Below are 14,216 nucleotides of genomic sequence, written 5' to 3'. Positions count from 1 at the left end.
GACAGTGTGTGTGTGTGTGACAGTGTGTGTGTGTGTGGCAGTGTGTGTGTGTGTGACAGTGTGTGTGTGTGTGACAGTGTGTGTGAGTGTGTGACAGTGTGTGTGTGTGTGTGTGTGTGACAGTGTGTGACAGTGTGTGTGTGACAGTGTGTGTGTGTGACAGTGTGTGTGTGTGTGTGTGTGTGTGTGACAGTGTGTGTGTGTGTGTGTGTGTGAGAGTGACAGTGTGTGTGTGTGTGTGACAGTGTGTGTGTGTGTGTGTGTGTGTGACAGTGTGTGTGTGTGTGTGTGACAGTGTGTGACAGTGTGTGTGTGTGTGTGTGTGACAGTGTGTTTGTGTGACAGTGTGTGTGTGTGTGTGTGACAGTGTGTTTGTGTGACAGTGTGTGTGACAGTGTGTGTGTGTGTGACAGTGTGTGTGTGTGTGACAGTGTGTGTGTGTGTCAGTGTGTGTGTGTCAGTGTGTGTGACAGTGTGTGTGTGTGACAGTGTGTGTGTGTGTGTGTGACAGTGTGTGTGTGACAGTGTGTGTGTGTGTGTGTGTGTGTGTGTGTGTGACAGTGTGTGTGTGACAGTGTGTGTGTGTGACAGTGTGTGTGTGTGACAGTGTGTGTGTGTGACAGTGTGTGTGTGACAGTGTGTGTGTGACAGTGTGTGTGTGTGTGTGACAGTGTGTGTGTGTGTGTGTGTGACAGTGTGTGTGTGTGTGTGACAGTGTGTGTGTGACAGTGTGTGTGTGTGACAGTGTGTGTGTGTGACAGTGTGTGTGTGTGTGTGACAGTGTGTGTGTGTGTGTGTGTGTGACAGTGTGTGTGTGTGTGTGACAGTGTGTGTGTGTGTGTGACAGTGTGTGTGTGTGACAGTGTGTGTGTGTGACAGTGTGTGTGTGTGTGTGACAGTGTGTGTGTGTGACAGTGTGTGACAGTGTGTGTGTGTGACAGTGTGTGTGTGTGTGTGTGTGTGTGTGTGTGTGTGTGTGTGTGTGTGTGTGTGTGTGTGTGTGTGTGTGTGTGTGTGTGTGTGTGTGACAGTGTGTGTGTGTGTGTGACAGTGTGACAGTGTGTGTGTGTGTGACAGTGTGTGTGTGTGTGTGACAATGTGTGTGTGTGACAGTGTGTGTGTGTGTGAGACAGTGTGTGTGTGTGTGAGACAGTGTGTGTGTGTGTGTGACAGTGTGTGTGTGTGTGTGACAGTGTGTGTGTGTGTGACAGTGTGTGTGTGTGTGACAGTGTGTGTGTGTGTGTGTGTGTGTGACAGTGTGTGTGTGACAGTGTGTGTGTGTGTGACAGTGTGTGTGTGTGTGTGTGACAGTGTGTGACAGTGTGTGTGTGACAGTGTGTGACAGTGTGTGTGTGACAGTGTGTGTGTGTGTGTGACAGTGTGTGTGTGTGTGTGACAGTGTGTGTGTGTGTGTGAGAGTGTGTGTGTGTGTGTGACAGTGTGTGTGACAGTGTGTGTGTAACAGTGTGTGTGTGTGTGTGTGTGTGAGACAGTGTGTGTGTGTGTGTGTGAGACAGTGTGTGTGTGACAGTGTGTTTGACAGTGTGTGTGTGTGTGTGTGAGACAGTGTGTTTGTGACAGTGTGTTTGACAGTGTGTGTGTGTTTGTGTTTGACAGTGTGTGTGTGTGACAGTGTGTGTGTGTGTGACAGTGTGTGTGTGTGTGTGTGTGTGTGAGACAGTGTGTGTGACAGTGTGTGTGACAGTGTGTGTGACAGTGTGTGTGAGACAGTGTGTGTGAGACAGTGTGTGTGAGACAGTGTGTGTGACAGTGTGTGTGAGACAGTGTGTGTGACAGTGTGTGTGTGTGTATGTGACAGTGTGTGTGTGTGTGTGTGTGACAGTGTGTGTGACAGTGTGTGTGACAGTGTGTGTGACAGTGTGTGTGACAGTGTGTGTGACAGTGTGTGTGTGTGTGTGACAGTGTGACAGTGTGTGTGTGTGTGTGTGAGACAGTGTGTGTGAGACAGTGTGTGTGTGACAGTGTGTGTGTGTGTGTGACAGTGTGTGTGTGTGTGTGTGACAGTGTGTGTGTGACAGTGTGTGTGTGTGACAGTGTGTGTGTGTGACAGTGTGTGACAGTGTGTGTGTGTAACAGTGTGTGTGTGTGTGTGTGTGTGTGACAGTGTGTGTGTGTGTGTGTGTGACAGTGTGTGTGTGACAGTGTGTGTGTGTGTGTGTGTGTGTGTGACAGTGTGTGTGTGTGTGACAGTGTGTGTGTGTGTGTGACAGTGTGTGTGTGTGTGTGACAGTGTGTGTGTGACAGTGTGTGTGTGTGTGTGTGTGACAGTGTGTGTGTGTGACAGTGTGTGTGTGTGTGTGTGTGACAGTGTGTGTGTGTGACAGTGTGTGTGTGTGTGACAGTCAGTGTGTGTGACAGTGTGTGTGTGTGACAGTGTGTGACAGTGTGTGTGTGTGTAACAGTGTGTGTGTGTGTGTGTGTGTGTGTGTGACAGTGTGTGTGTGTGTGTGACAGTGTGTGTGTGAGAGTGTGTGTGTGTGTGTGTGTGTGACAGTGTGTGTGTGTGTGTGACAGTGTGTGTGTGTGTGTGACAGTGTGTGTGTGTGTGTGACAGTGTGTGTGTGACTGTGTGTGTGAGTGTGTGTGTGAGAGTGTGTGTGTGTGTGTGTGACAGTGTGTGTGTGTGTGACAGTGTGTGTGTGTGTGTGTGTGACAGTGTGTGTGTGTGTGACAGTGTGTGTGTGTGTGACAGTGTGTGTGTGTGTGACAGTGTGTGTGTGTGTGACAGTGTGTGACAGTGTGTGTGTGTGACAGTGTGTGTGTGTGACAGTGTGTGTGTGTGACGTGTGTGACAGTGTGTGACAGTGTGTGTGTGTGACAGTGTGTGTGTGTGTGACAGTGTGTGTGTGTGTGAGACAGTGTGTGTGTGTGTGAGACAGTGTGTGTGTGTGTGTGACAGTGTGTGTGTGTGTGTGACAGTGTGTGTGTGTGTGACAGTGTGTGTGTGTGTGACAGTGTGTGTGTGTGTGTGTGTGTGTGACAGTGTGTGTGTGACAGTGTGTGTGTGTGTGACAGTGTGTGTGTGTGTGTGTGACAGTGTGTGACAGTGTGTGTGTGACAGTGTGTGACAGTGTGTGTGTGACAGTGTGTGTGTGTGTGTGACAGTGTGTGTGTGTGTGTGACAGTGTGTGTGTGTGTGTGACAGTGTGTGTGTGTGTGTGACAGTGTGTGTGACAGTGTGTGTGTAACAGTGTGTGTGTGTGTGTGTGTGTGAGACAGTGTGTGTGTGTGTGTGTGAGACAGTGTGTGTGTGACAGTGTGTTTGACAGTGTGTGTGTGTGTGTGTGAGACAGTGTGTTTGTGACAGTGTGTTTGACAGTGTGTGTGTGTTTGTGTTTGACAGTGTGTGTGTGTGACAGTGTGTGTGTGTGTGACAGTGTGTGTGTGTGTGTGTGTGTGTGAGACAGTGTGTGTGACAGTGTGTGTGACAGTGTGTGTGACAGTGTGTGTGAGACAGTGTGTGTGAGACAGTGTGTGTGAGACAGTGTGTGTGACAGTGTGTGTGAGACAGTGTGTGTGACAGTGTGTGTGTGTGTATGTGACAGTGTGTGTGTGTGTGTGTGTGACAGTGTGTGTGACAGTGTGTGTGACAGTGTGTGTGACAGTGTGTGTGACAGTGTGTGTGACAGTGTGTGTGTGTGTGTGACAGTGTGACAGTGTGTGTGTGTGTGTGTGAGACAGTGTGTGTGAGACAGTGTGTGTGTGACAGTGTGTGTGTGTGTGTGACAGTGTGTGTGTGTGTGTGTGACAGTGTGTGTGTGACAGTGTGTGTGTGTGACAGTGTGTGTGTGTGACAGTGTGTGACAGTGTGTGTGTGTAACAGTGTGTGTGTGTGTGTGTGTGTGTGACAGTGTGTGTGTGTGTGTGTGTGACAGTGTGTGTGTGACAGTGTGTGTGTGTGTGTGTGTGTGTGTGACAGTGTGTGTGTGTGTGACAGTGTGTGTGTGTGTGTGACAGTGTGTGTGTGTGTGTGACAGTGTGTGTGTGACAGTGTGTGTGTGTGTGTGTGTGACAGTGTGTGTGTGTGACAGTGTGTGTGTGTGTGTGTGTGACAGTGTGTGTGTGTGACAGAGTGTGTGTGTGTGACAGTGTGTGTGTGTGACAGTGTGTGTGTGTGACAGTGTGTGACAGTGTGTGTGTGTGTAACAGTGTGTGTGTGTGTGTGTGTGTGTGTGTGACAGTGTGTGTGTGTGTGTGAGAGTGTGTGTGTGACAGTGTGTGTGTGTGTGTGTGTGTGACAGTGTGTGTGTGTGTGTGACAGTGTGTGTGTGTGTGTGACAGTGTGTGTGTGTGTGTGACAGTGTGTGTGTGACAGTGTGTGTGTGTGTGTGTGTGACAGTGTGTGTGTGTGTGTGTGAGAGTGTGTGTGTGTGTGACAGTGTGTGTGTGTGTGTGTGTGACAGTGTGTGTGTGTGTGACAGTGTGTGTGTGTGTGAGAGTGTGTGTGTGTGTGAGAGTGTGTGTGTGTGTGACAGTGTGTGACAGTGTGTGTGTGTGACAGTGTGTGTGTGTGACAGTGTGTGTGTGTGACGTGTGTGACAGTGTGTGACAGTGTGTGTGTGTGACAGTGTGTGTGTGTGTGACAGTGTGTGTGTGTGACAGTGTGTGTGTGTGACAGTGTGTGTGTGTGACAGAGTGTGTGTGTGTGACAGTGTGTGTGTGTGTGTGACAGTGTGTGTGACAGTGTGTGACAGTGTGTGTGACAGTGTGTGACAGTGTGTGACAGTGTGTGACAGTGTGTGACAGTGTGTGACAGTGTGTGTGTGTGTCAGTGTGTGTCAGTGTGTCAGTGTGTCAGTGTGTGTGTGTGTGACAGTGTGTGTGTGTGTGTGTGTGTGACAGTGTGTGTGTGTGTGTGTGACAGTGTGTGTGTGTGTGTAACAGTGTGTGTGTGTGTAACAGTGTGTGTGTGTGTGTGTAACAGTGTGTGTGTGTGTAACAGTGTGTGTGTGTGTGTAACAGTGTGTGTGTGTGTGTAACAGTGTGTGTGTGTGTAACAGTGTGTGTGTGTGTAACAGTGTGTGTGTGTGTAACAGTGTGTGTGTGTGTAACAGTGTGTGTGTGTGTAACAGTGTGTGTGTGTGTAACAGTGTGTGTGTGTGTAACAGTGTGTGTGTAACAGTGATACTAAATCCATGTAGACTGTTACCTCACAGAACAGGGTGAGCTTGTCATCAGGTAACAACCCGTTGCCTTCATCAAGCAGGAAATCTCTTCTAATGAACTTCTTGAAGCCCCAGTCCTTCCCCTGGACAAACCGATAGGCTCTTTGGCTTTCTGCAGGGAGGAGGAAGAATCCAGAACACAGTGTCTATAAGGCTCTACAATATATACTATACAAGAAATAGTATATTATTTGAATGCTGATTTCCTTAAAGTAATATAGTTGTAGACTGTCTGGTTTGTTACTAACCCATAGCTTTAGTCTCTTCTCTTTTAGCGTTCAATAAGGAAAACTTGAACTTTGCTCTGACTTCACTTTTTGGACAACTAACAAGTAGTAAATACAGCGACAGATAATCTTTGCTTTCATCATCCAGTCCTTTTGGGTTGACTCTCAGACACCTGGGCAGGAAACAGAACATTTCTCCTGGTACAGCCAGATCCAGTCATAATTACCCACAAGTTTCCTGACATAAAGCATTGACGCTATAATGAATTGGTGACAGTAGTAACACAGTAAATGTTAATAAAGTTTACCATTTCATCTTGTCGTTGGGTCCAGATGAGAAGGTGGAACTCTTTAAGACCTCCCCCATCTCCTCTCTACAGAAACTGAAGTTGTTGATGGTCCACATGTAGGAGAACTTGACTACTTTCACCTGAAACAAAAAGGCAACAATCACAACGCTTCCATCCACTTCAAAAGACAGCCTGTTGACAAGCTAAAATAAAACATCTAATACAGAAAGAGAAAAATGCCAAAATGAAATATAAAGCCAAACAATCAATGGTGATAGGCAGACCTAGTGAACTAATCTACCCAAGATTTCTGCCATGGGCGGACAGTGGGCAGGCATCCAGACAGACAGAGTGGGGCGGACAGACAGGAGACAGGCGGGCAAACAGACAAACAGACAGACAGGAGGCGGGCAGACAGACAGGAGGCGGGCAGACCGACAGGAGGCGGGCAGACCGACAGGAGGCGGGCAGACCGACAGGAGGCGGGCAGACCGACAGGAGGCGGGCAGACCGACAGAGGCGGGCAGACCGACAGAGGCGGGCAGAAACAGGCACCCCTACCTGTGTGTAACACCAGCTCTCTGCCACAGGTCCAGTAGACATGTCCCCTGGTGGAGGAGGGGTAGGAACCCGTGACATGGCCAGCTTCCCCCTCAACAGCAGCCTTAACACTTAACCTTTCCTACAGGGGAACAGAGGAGCAGTTAAGACTAAAACACCTTCTCAACCCAACATCAGACTGGGTCATCAGCACTCCATTACCACATCAGACTGGGCCACCAGCACTCCCATTACCACATCAGACTGGGCCACCAGCACTGGCTTCCACGCACACAAGCCGCTGATGCAAAACTTTGGAACATCTACATTATAAAAAGTCTAAATCTATTTAATATGACCTACACCTTCACAAAGATCTAAAGAAACATGATAAAGAAAATGTAGTCTTTCAGAACAGAATGATAATTCTGAGTCTTCCTTATGTTAGGTCCTGATATTGTTGCTTCCAGCCTATAGACAGAGACTAAAATAGGAAGCTCCCGTGCTCAGGTCTGTTGAACACTGGTCCGACCAATCTGATTCCACGCTTCAAGATAGCGTCGATCACGTGGACTGGGATATGTTCCGCATTGCGTCAAAAAACAACATTGACGAATACGCTGATTCGGTGAGCGAGTTTATTAGCAAGTGCATTGGCGATGTAGTACCCACAGCAACTATTAAAACATTCCCCAACCAGAAACCGTGGATTGATGGCAGCATTCGCGCGAAACTGAAAGCACGAACCACTGCTTTTAAAATCAGGCAAGGTGACCAGAAACATGACCGAATACAAACAGCATAGCTATTCCCTCCACAGGGCAATCAACCAAGCTAAGCATCAGTATAGAGACAAAGTAGAGTCGCAATTCAATGGCTCAGACACGAGAGGTATGTGGCAGGGTCTACAGTCAATCACAGACTACAAAAAGAAAACCAGCCCCGTCGCAGACCAGGATGTCTTGCACCCACACAGCCTAAAACAACTTCTTTGCTCGCTTTGAGGACAATACAGTGCCTGACACGGCCTGCTACCAAAACCTGCGGGCTCTCCTTCACTGCAGCAGACGTGAGTAAAACATTTAAACGTGTTAACCCTCGCAAGGCTGCAGGCCCAGACGGCATCCCTAGCCTCGTCCTCAGAGCATGCGCAGATCAGCTGGCTGGTGTGTTTAGAGACATATTCAATCAATCCTTATCCCAGTCTGCTGTTCCCACATGCTTCAAGAGGGCCACCATTGTTCCTGTTCCCAAGAAAGCTAAGGTAACTGAGCTAAATGACTACCGCCCCGCAGCACTCACTTCCGTCATCATGATGTGCTTTGAGAGACTAGTCAAGGACCATATCACCTCCATCCTACCTGACACCCTAGACCCACTCCAATTTGCTTACCGCCCCAGCAAGTCCACAGACGACGCAATCGCAACCACACTGCACTAACACATCTGGACAAGAGGAATACCTATGTGAGAATGCTGTTCATCGACTGCAGCTCAGCATTTAACACCCTAGTACCCTCCAAACTCGTCATCAAGCTCGAGACCCTGGGTCTCGACCCCACCCTGTGCAACTGGGTACTGGACTTCCTGATGAGTCGCTCCCAGGTGGTGAGGGTAGGTAACATCTCCACCGCGCTGATCCTCAACACTGGGGCCCCACAAGGGTGCGTTCTGAGCCCTCTCTTGTACTCCCTGTTCACCCACGACTGCGTGGCCACGCACGCCTCCAACTCAATCATCAAGTTTGCAGACGACTACAGTTGTAGGCTTGATTACCAACAACGACGAGACGGCCTACAGGGAGGAGGTGAGGGCCCTCGGAGTGTGGTGTCAGGAAAATAACCTCACACTCAACGTCAACAAAACAAAGGAGATGATTGTGGATTTCAGGAAACAGCAGAGGGAGCACCCCCCTATCCACATCGACGGGACAGTAGTGGAGAGGGTAGTAAGTTAAGTTCCTCGGCTTACACATCACAGACAAACTGAATTGGTCCACCCACACAGATAGGGTCGTGAAGAAGGCGCAGCAGCACCTCTTCAACCTCAGGAGACTGAAGAAATTTGGGACGTTAAACGGGTGTCCTGACTCTCTGAGGTCATTTATGATCCCATGGCACTGATTGTAAGGTGCAAGATTGGATCCCCTGAGCTGACAAGGTGAAAATCTGCCGTTCTTCCCCTGAACGAGGCAGTCCCAGACGGCATCCCGGTAAGCAAATTGGAGTGGGTCTAGGGTGTCAGGTAGGATGGAGGTGATATGGTCCTTGACTAGTCTCTCAAAGCACATCATGATGACGGAAGTGAGTGCTGCGGGGCGGTACTTCCGGCGCCGACAGAGATGGCCGCCTCGCTTCGCGTTCCTAGGAAACTATGCAGTTTTTTGTTTTTTTACGTGTTATTTCTTACATTAGTACCCCAGGTCATCTTAGGTTTCATTACATACAGTCGAGAAGAACTACTGAATATAAGATCAGCATCAACTCACCATCAGTACGACCAAGAATATGTTTTTCGCGACGCGGATCCTGTGTTCTGCCTTACAAACAGGACAACGGTGTGGACCCTATGCCGCGACCCAAAAAAACGACTCCGAAAGAGAGGGAAACGAGGCGGTCTTCTGGTCAGACTCCGGAGACGGGCACAGCGCACACCACTCCCTAGCATTCTTCTTGCCAATGTCCAGTCTCTTGACAACAAGGTTGATGAAATCCGAGCAAGGGTAGCATTCCAGAGGGACATCAGAGACTGTAACGTTCTTTGCTTCACGGAAACGTGGCTTACTGGAGAGACGCTATCCGAAGCGGTGCAGCCAACAGGTTTCTCCACGCATCGCGCAGACAGGAAAAAACATCTTTCTGGTAAAAAGAGGGGCGGGGGCGTATGCCTTATGACTAACGTGACATGGTGCGATGAAAGAAACATACAGGAACTCAAATCCTTCTGTTCACCTGATTTAGAATTCCTCACAATCAAATGTAGACCGCATTATCTACCAAGAGAATTCTCTTCGATTATAATCACAGCCGTATATATCCCCCCCCAAGCAGACACATCGATGGCTCTGAACGAACTTTATTTAACTCTCTGCAAACTGGAAACAATTTATCCGGAGGCTGCATTCATTGTAGCTGGGGATTTTAACAAGGCTAATCTGAAAACAAGACTCCCCAAATTTTATCAGCATATCGATTGCGCAACCAGGGGAGGAAAGACCTTGGACCATTGTTACTCTAACTTCCGCGACGCATATAAGGCCCTGCCCCGCCCCCCTTTCGGAAAAGCTGACCACGACTCCATTTTGTTGATCCCTGCCTACAGACAGAAACTAAAACAAGAGGCTCCCACGCTGAGGTCTGTCCAACGCTGGTCCGACCAAGCTGACTCCACACTCCAAGACTGCTTCCATCACGTGGACTGGGAGATGTTTCGTATTGCGTCAGATAACAACATTGACGAATACGCTGATTCGGTGTGCGAGTTCATTAGAACGTGCGTTGAAGATGTCGTTCCCATAGCAACGATTAAAACATTCCCTAACCAGAAACCGTGGATTGATGGCAGCATTCGTGTGAAACTGAAAGCGCGAACCACTGCTTTTAATCAGGGCAAGGTGTCTGGTAACATGACCGAATACAAACAGTGCAGCTATTCCCTCCGCAAGGCTATCAAACAAGCTAAGCGCCAGTACAGAGACAAAGTAGAATCTCAATTCAACGGCTCAGACACAAGAGGCATGTGGCAGGGTCTACAGTCAATCACGGACTACAGGAAGAAACCCAGCCCAGTCACGGACCAGGATGTCTTGCTCCCAGGCAGACTAAATAACTTTTTTGCCCGCTTTGAGGACAATACAGTGCCACTGACACGGCCTGCAACGAAAACATGCGGTCTCTCCTTCACTGCAGCCGAGGTGAGTAAGACATTTAAACGTGTTAACCCTCGCAAGGCTGCAGGCCCAGATGGCATCCCCAGCCGCGCCCTCAGAGCATGCGCAGACCAGCTGGCCGGTGTGTTTACGGACATATTCAATCAATCCCTATACCAGTCTGCTGTTCCCACATGCTTCAAGAGGGCCACCATTGTTCCTGTTCCCAAGAAAGCTAAGGTAACTGAGCTAAATGACTACCGCCCCGTAGCACTCACATCCGTCATCATGAAGTGCTTTGAGAGACTAGTCAAGGACCATATCACCTCCACCCTACCTGACACCCTAGACCCACTCCAATTTGCTTACCGCCCAAATAGGTCCACAGACGATGCAATCTCAACCACACTGCACACTGCCCTAACCCATCTGGACAAGAGGAATACCTATGTGAGAATGCTGTTCATCGACTACAGCTCGGCATTCAACACCATAGTACCCTCCAAGCTCGTCATCAAGCTCGAGACCCTGGGTCTCGACCCCGCCCTGTGCAACTGGGTACTGGACTTCCTGACGGGCCGCCCCCAGGTGGTGAGGGTAGGCAACAACATCTCCTCCCCGCTGATCCTCAACACTGGGGCCCCACAAGGTTGCGTTCTGAGCCCTCTCCTGTACTCCCTGTTCACCCACGACTGCGTGGCCACGCACGCCTCCAACTCAATCATCAAGTTTGCGGACGACACAACAGTGGTAGGCTTGATTACCAACAACGATGAGACGGCCTACAGGGAGGAGGTGAGGGCCCTCGGAGTGTGGTGTCAGGAAAACAACCTCACACTCAACGTCAACAAAACTAAGGAGATGATTGTGGACTTCAGGAAACAGCAGAGGGAACACCCCCCTATCCACATCGATGGAACAGTAGTGGAGAGGGTAGCAAGTTTTAAGTTCCTCGGCATACACATCACAGACAAACTGAATTGGTCCACTCACACAGACAGCATCGTGAAGAAGGCGCAGCAGCGCCTCTTCAACCTCAGGAGGCTGAAGAAATTCGGCTTGTCACCAAAAGCACTCACAAACTTCTACAGATGCACAATCGAGAGCATCCTGGCGGGCTGTATCACCGCCTGGTATGGCAACTGCACCGCCCTCAACCGTAAGGCTCTCCAGAGGGTAGTGAGGTCTGCACAACGCATCACCGGGGGCAAACTACCTGCCCTCCAGGACACCTACACCACCCGATGTCACAGGAAGGCCATAAAGATCATCAAGGACATCAACCACCCGAGCCACTGCCTGTTCACCCCGCTATCATCCAGAAGGCGAGGTCAGTACAGGTGCATCAAAGCTGGGACCGAGAGACTGAAAAACAGCTTCTATCTCAAGGCCATCAGACTGTTAAACAGCCACCACTAACACTGAGTGGCTGCTGCCAACACACTGACACTGACTCAACTCCAGCCACTTTAATAATGGGAATTGATGGGAAATGATGTAAATATATCACTAGCCACTTTAAACAATGCTACCTTATATAAATGTTACTTACCCTACATTATTCATCTCATATGCATACGTATATACTGTACTCTATATCATCGACGGTATCCTTATGTAATACATGTATCACTAGCCACTTTATACTATACTATGCCACTTTGTTTACATACTCATCTCATTTGTACATACTGTACCCGATACCATCTACTGTATCTTGCCTATGCTGCTCTGTACCATCACTCATTCATATATCCTTATGTACATATTCTTTATCCCCTTACACTGTGTACAAGACAGTAGTTTTGGAATTGTTAGTTAGATTACTTGTTATTACTGCATTGTCGGAACTAGAAGCACAAGCATTTCGCTACACTCGCATTAACATCTGCTAACCATGTGTATGTGACAAATAAAATTTGATTTGATTTGATTTAACCCACCGTTTCTAGGCCGTCATTGAAAATAAGAATGTGTTCTTAACTGACTTGCCTAGTTAAATAAAGATTAAATAAAGGTGTAAAATAAAATAAAAAAATAAATAAAAATCGGCGCCCAAAAATACCGATTTCCGATTGTTATGAAAACTTGAAATCGGCCCTAATTAATCGTCCATTCCCATTAATCGTCGACCTGGTAGTTTGTTGGTGATGTGGACACCAAGGAACTTGAAGCTCTCGACCTGCTCTACTGCAGCCCCGTCAATGTGAATGGTGGCATGCTCAGCCATCCATTTCCAGTTGTCCACAATCAGCCTTTGTCTTGATCACCTTGAGGGAGAAGTTGTTGTCCTGGCACCACACTGCCAGGTCTCTGAACTCCCTATAGGCTGTCTCAGGCTTGATCACAGATAATGATGTTGGAGTCGTGTTTGGCCACAAAGTCGTGGGTGAAAAGGGAGTACATGAGGGGACTGAGCACACATCCGAGGGGCCCCCGTGTTGCGGATCAGTGTGGCAGATGTTGCCTACCCTTCCCACCTTGGGGAAGCCCGTCAGGAAATCCAGGATCCAATTGCAGAGGGAGGTGTTTAGTCCTAGGGTCCTTAGCTTAGTGATGAGTCGAGGTCACTATGGTGTTGAACGCTGAGCTGTAGTCAATGAACAGCATTCTGACGCAGGTGTTCCTTTTGTCCAGGTGGGAAAGGGCAGTGTGGAGTGCAATAGAGATTACATCATCCGTGGATCTGTTGGGTTGGTATGCGAATTAGAATTGGTCTAGTGTTTGAGATAATGCCGATGATGTGAGCCAACACCAGCATTTCAAAGCACTTCATGGCTACAGACGTGAGTGCTACAGGTCGGTAGTAATTGGGCACAAAGACTATGGTGATCTTTTTGAAACATATTACAGACTCGGTCAGGGACAGCTTGAAAATGTCAGTAAAGACACCTGCAAGTTTGTCCGCGCATGCTCTGAGTGCATGTCCTGGTAATGCGTCTGGCCCTGCGGCCTTGTGAATGTTGACCTGTTTAAAGGTCTTATTCATGTCTGCTATGGAGACCGTGATCACATAGTAGTCTGGAACAGCTTGTTGGCCAATGCATGCCTTGAAGCACGCATAGAAATAGTTTAGCTCCTCTGGCAGGCTCATGTCACTGGGCAGCTGGCGGCTGGGCTTCCCTTTGTAGCCCGTAATAGTTTGCAAGCCCTGCCACAACCAGTGAGCATTAGAGCCGGTGTAGTAGTATTCAATCTTAGTTATGTATTGACGCTGTTTGATGGTTTATCGGAGGGCATAGTGGGATTTCTTATAAGCATCCAGGTTAGTGTCACAATCCTTGAAAGTGGCAGCTCTATCCTTTAGCTCAATGCAGATGTTGCCTGTAATCCATGGCTTTTGGTTGGTGTACAGTTGAAGTCAGAAGTTTACATACACTTACGTTGGAGTCATTAAAACTCGTTTTTCAACCACTCCACAAATGTCTTGTTGCCAAAACTATAGTTTGTTAAGTCGGTTAGGACATCTACAAGTAATTTTTCCAACAATTGCTTAGACACAGTGAATTTTAAGTGAAATCATCTATCACGATTCCAGTGGGTCAGAAGTTTACATACACTCAGTTCACGGTGCCTTTAAACAGCTTGGAAAATTCCAGAAAATTATGTCATGGCTTTAGAAGCTTCTGATAAGCTAATTGACATCATTTGAGTCAATTGGAGGTATACCTGTGGATGTACACTGCTCAAAAAAATAAAGGGAACACTAAAATAACACATCCTAGATCTGAATGAATGAAATATTCTTATTAACCTCTTGGTGTTAGGGGGCAGTATTTTATTTTTTGAAAAAAAAATGTTCCCGTTTTAAACAGGATATTTTGTCAGGAAAAGATGCTAGAATATGCATATAATTGACGGCTTTTGATAGAAAACACTAACGTTTCCAAAACTGTAAAGATATTGTCTGTGAGTATAACAGAACTGATGTTGCAGGCGAAAGCCTGAGAAAAATCCAATCCGGAAGTGCCCCAGGTTTTGAAAGCGCTGCGTGACTCCCTATATGGCTGTGAATGTACCATCAACGAGTTACGCTTTCTACGTATTCCCCAAGGTGTCTACAGCATTGTGACGTAGTTTTACGCATTTCTGTTGAAGAATAGCC

General features: G+C 48.1%; 1 protein-coding gene across 4 annotated transcripts in view; it reads right to left on the bottom strand.

Annotated features, from left to right (window-relative positions):
- The window catches only part of LOC139405551 (speckle-type POZ protein-like A), a 45,992-nt gene that overhangs the window by 20,671 nt on the left and 11,105 nt on the right, over nt 1-14,216 (bottom strand). For all 4 annotated transcript variants that reach the window (XM_071147968.1, XM_071147969.1, XM_071147971.1 and 1 more), the window contains exons 3-6: nt 6,265-6,385; nt 5,722-5,843; nt 5,435-5,586; nt 5,171-5,298 (exon numbers count right to left, since the gene is read on the bottom strand). In XM_071147968.1, the coding sequence (XP_071004069.1) occupies nt 5,171-5,298; nt 5,435-5,586; nt 5,722-5,843; nt 6,265-6,342 (480 nt within the window). In that variant the 5' untranslated portion in view covers nt 6,343-6,385. The remainder of the gene's footprint in view (nt 1-5,170; nt 5,299-5,434; nt 5,587-5,721; nt 5,844-6,264; nt 6,386-14,216) is intronic.

Source organism: Oncorhynchus clarkii, chromosome 3, assembly GCF_045791955.1.
Source record: "Oncorhynchus clarkii lewisi isolate Uvic-CL-2024 chromosome 3, UVic_Ocla_1.0, whole genome shotgun sequence".
NCBI classification, from domain to species: domain Eukaryota; kingdom Metazoa; phylum Chordata; class Actinopteri; order Salmoniformes; family Salmonidae; genus Oncorhynchus; species Oncorhynchus clarkii.
Note: the sequence above shows the minus strand (reverse complement) of the source record. Positions and strands in the feature narration are given on the sequence as shown.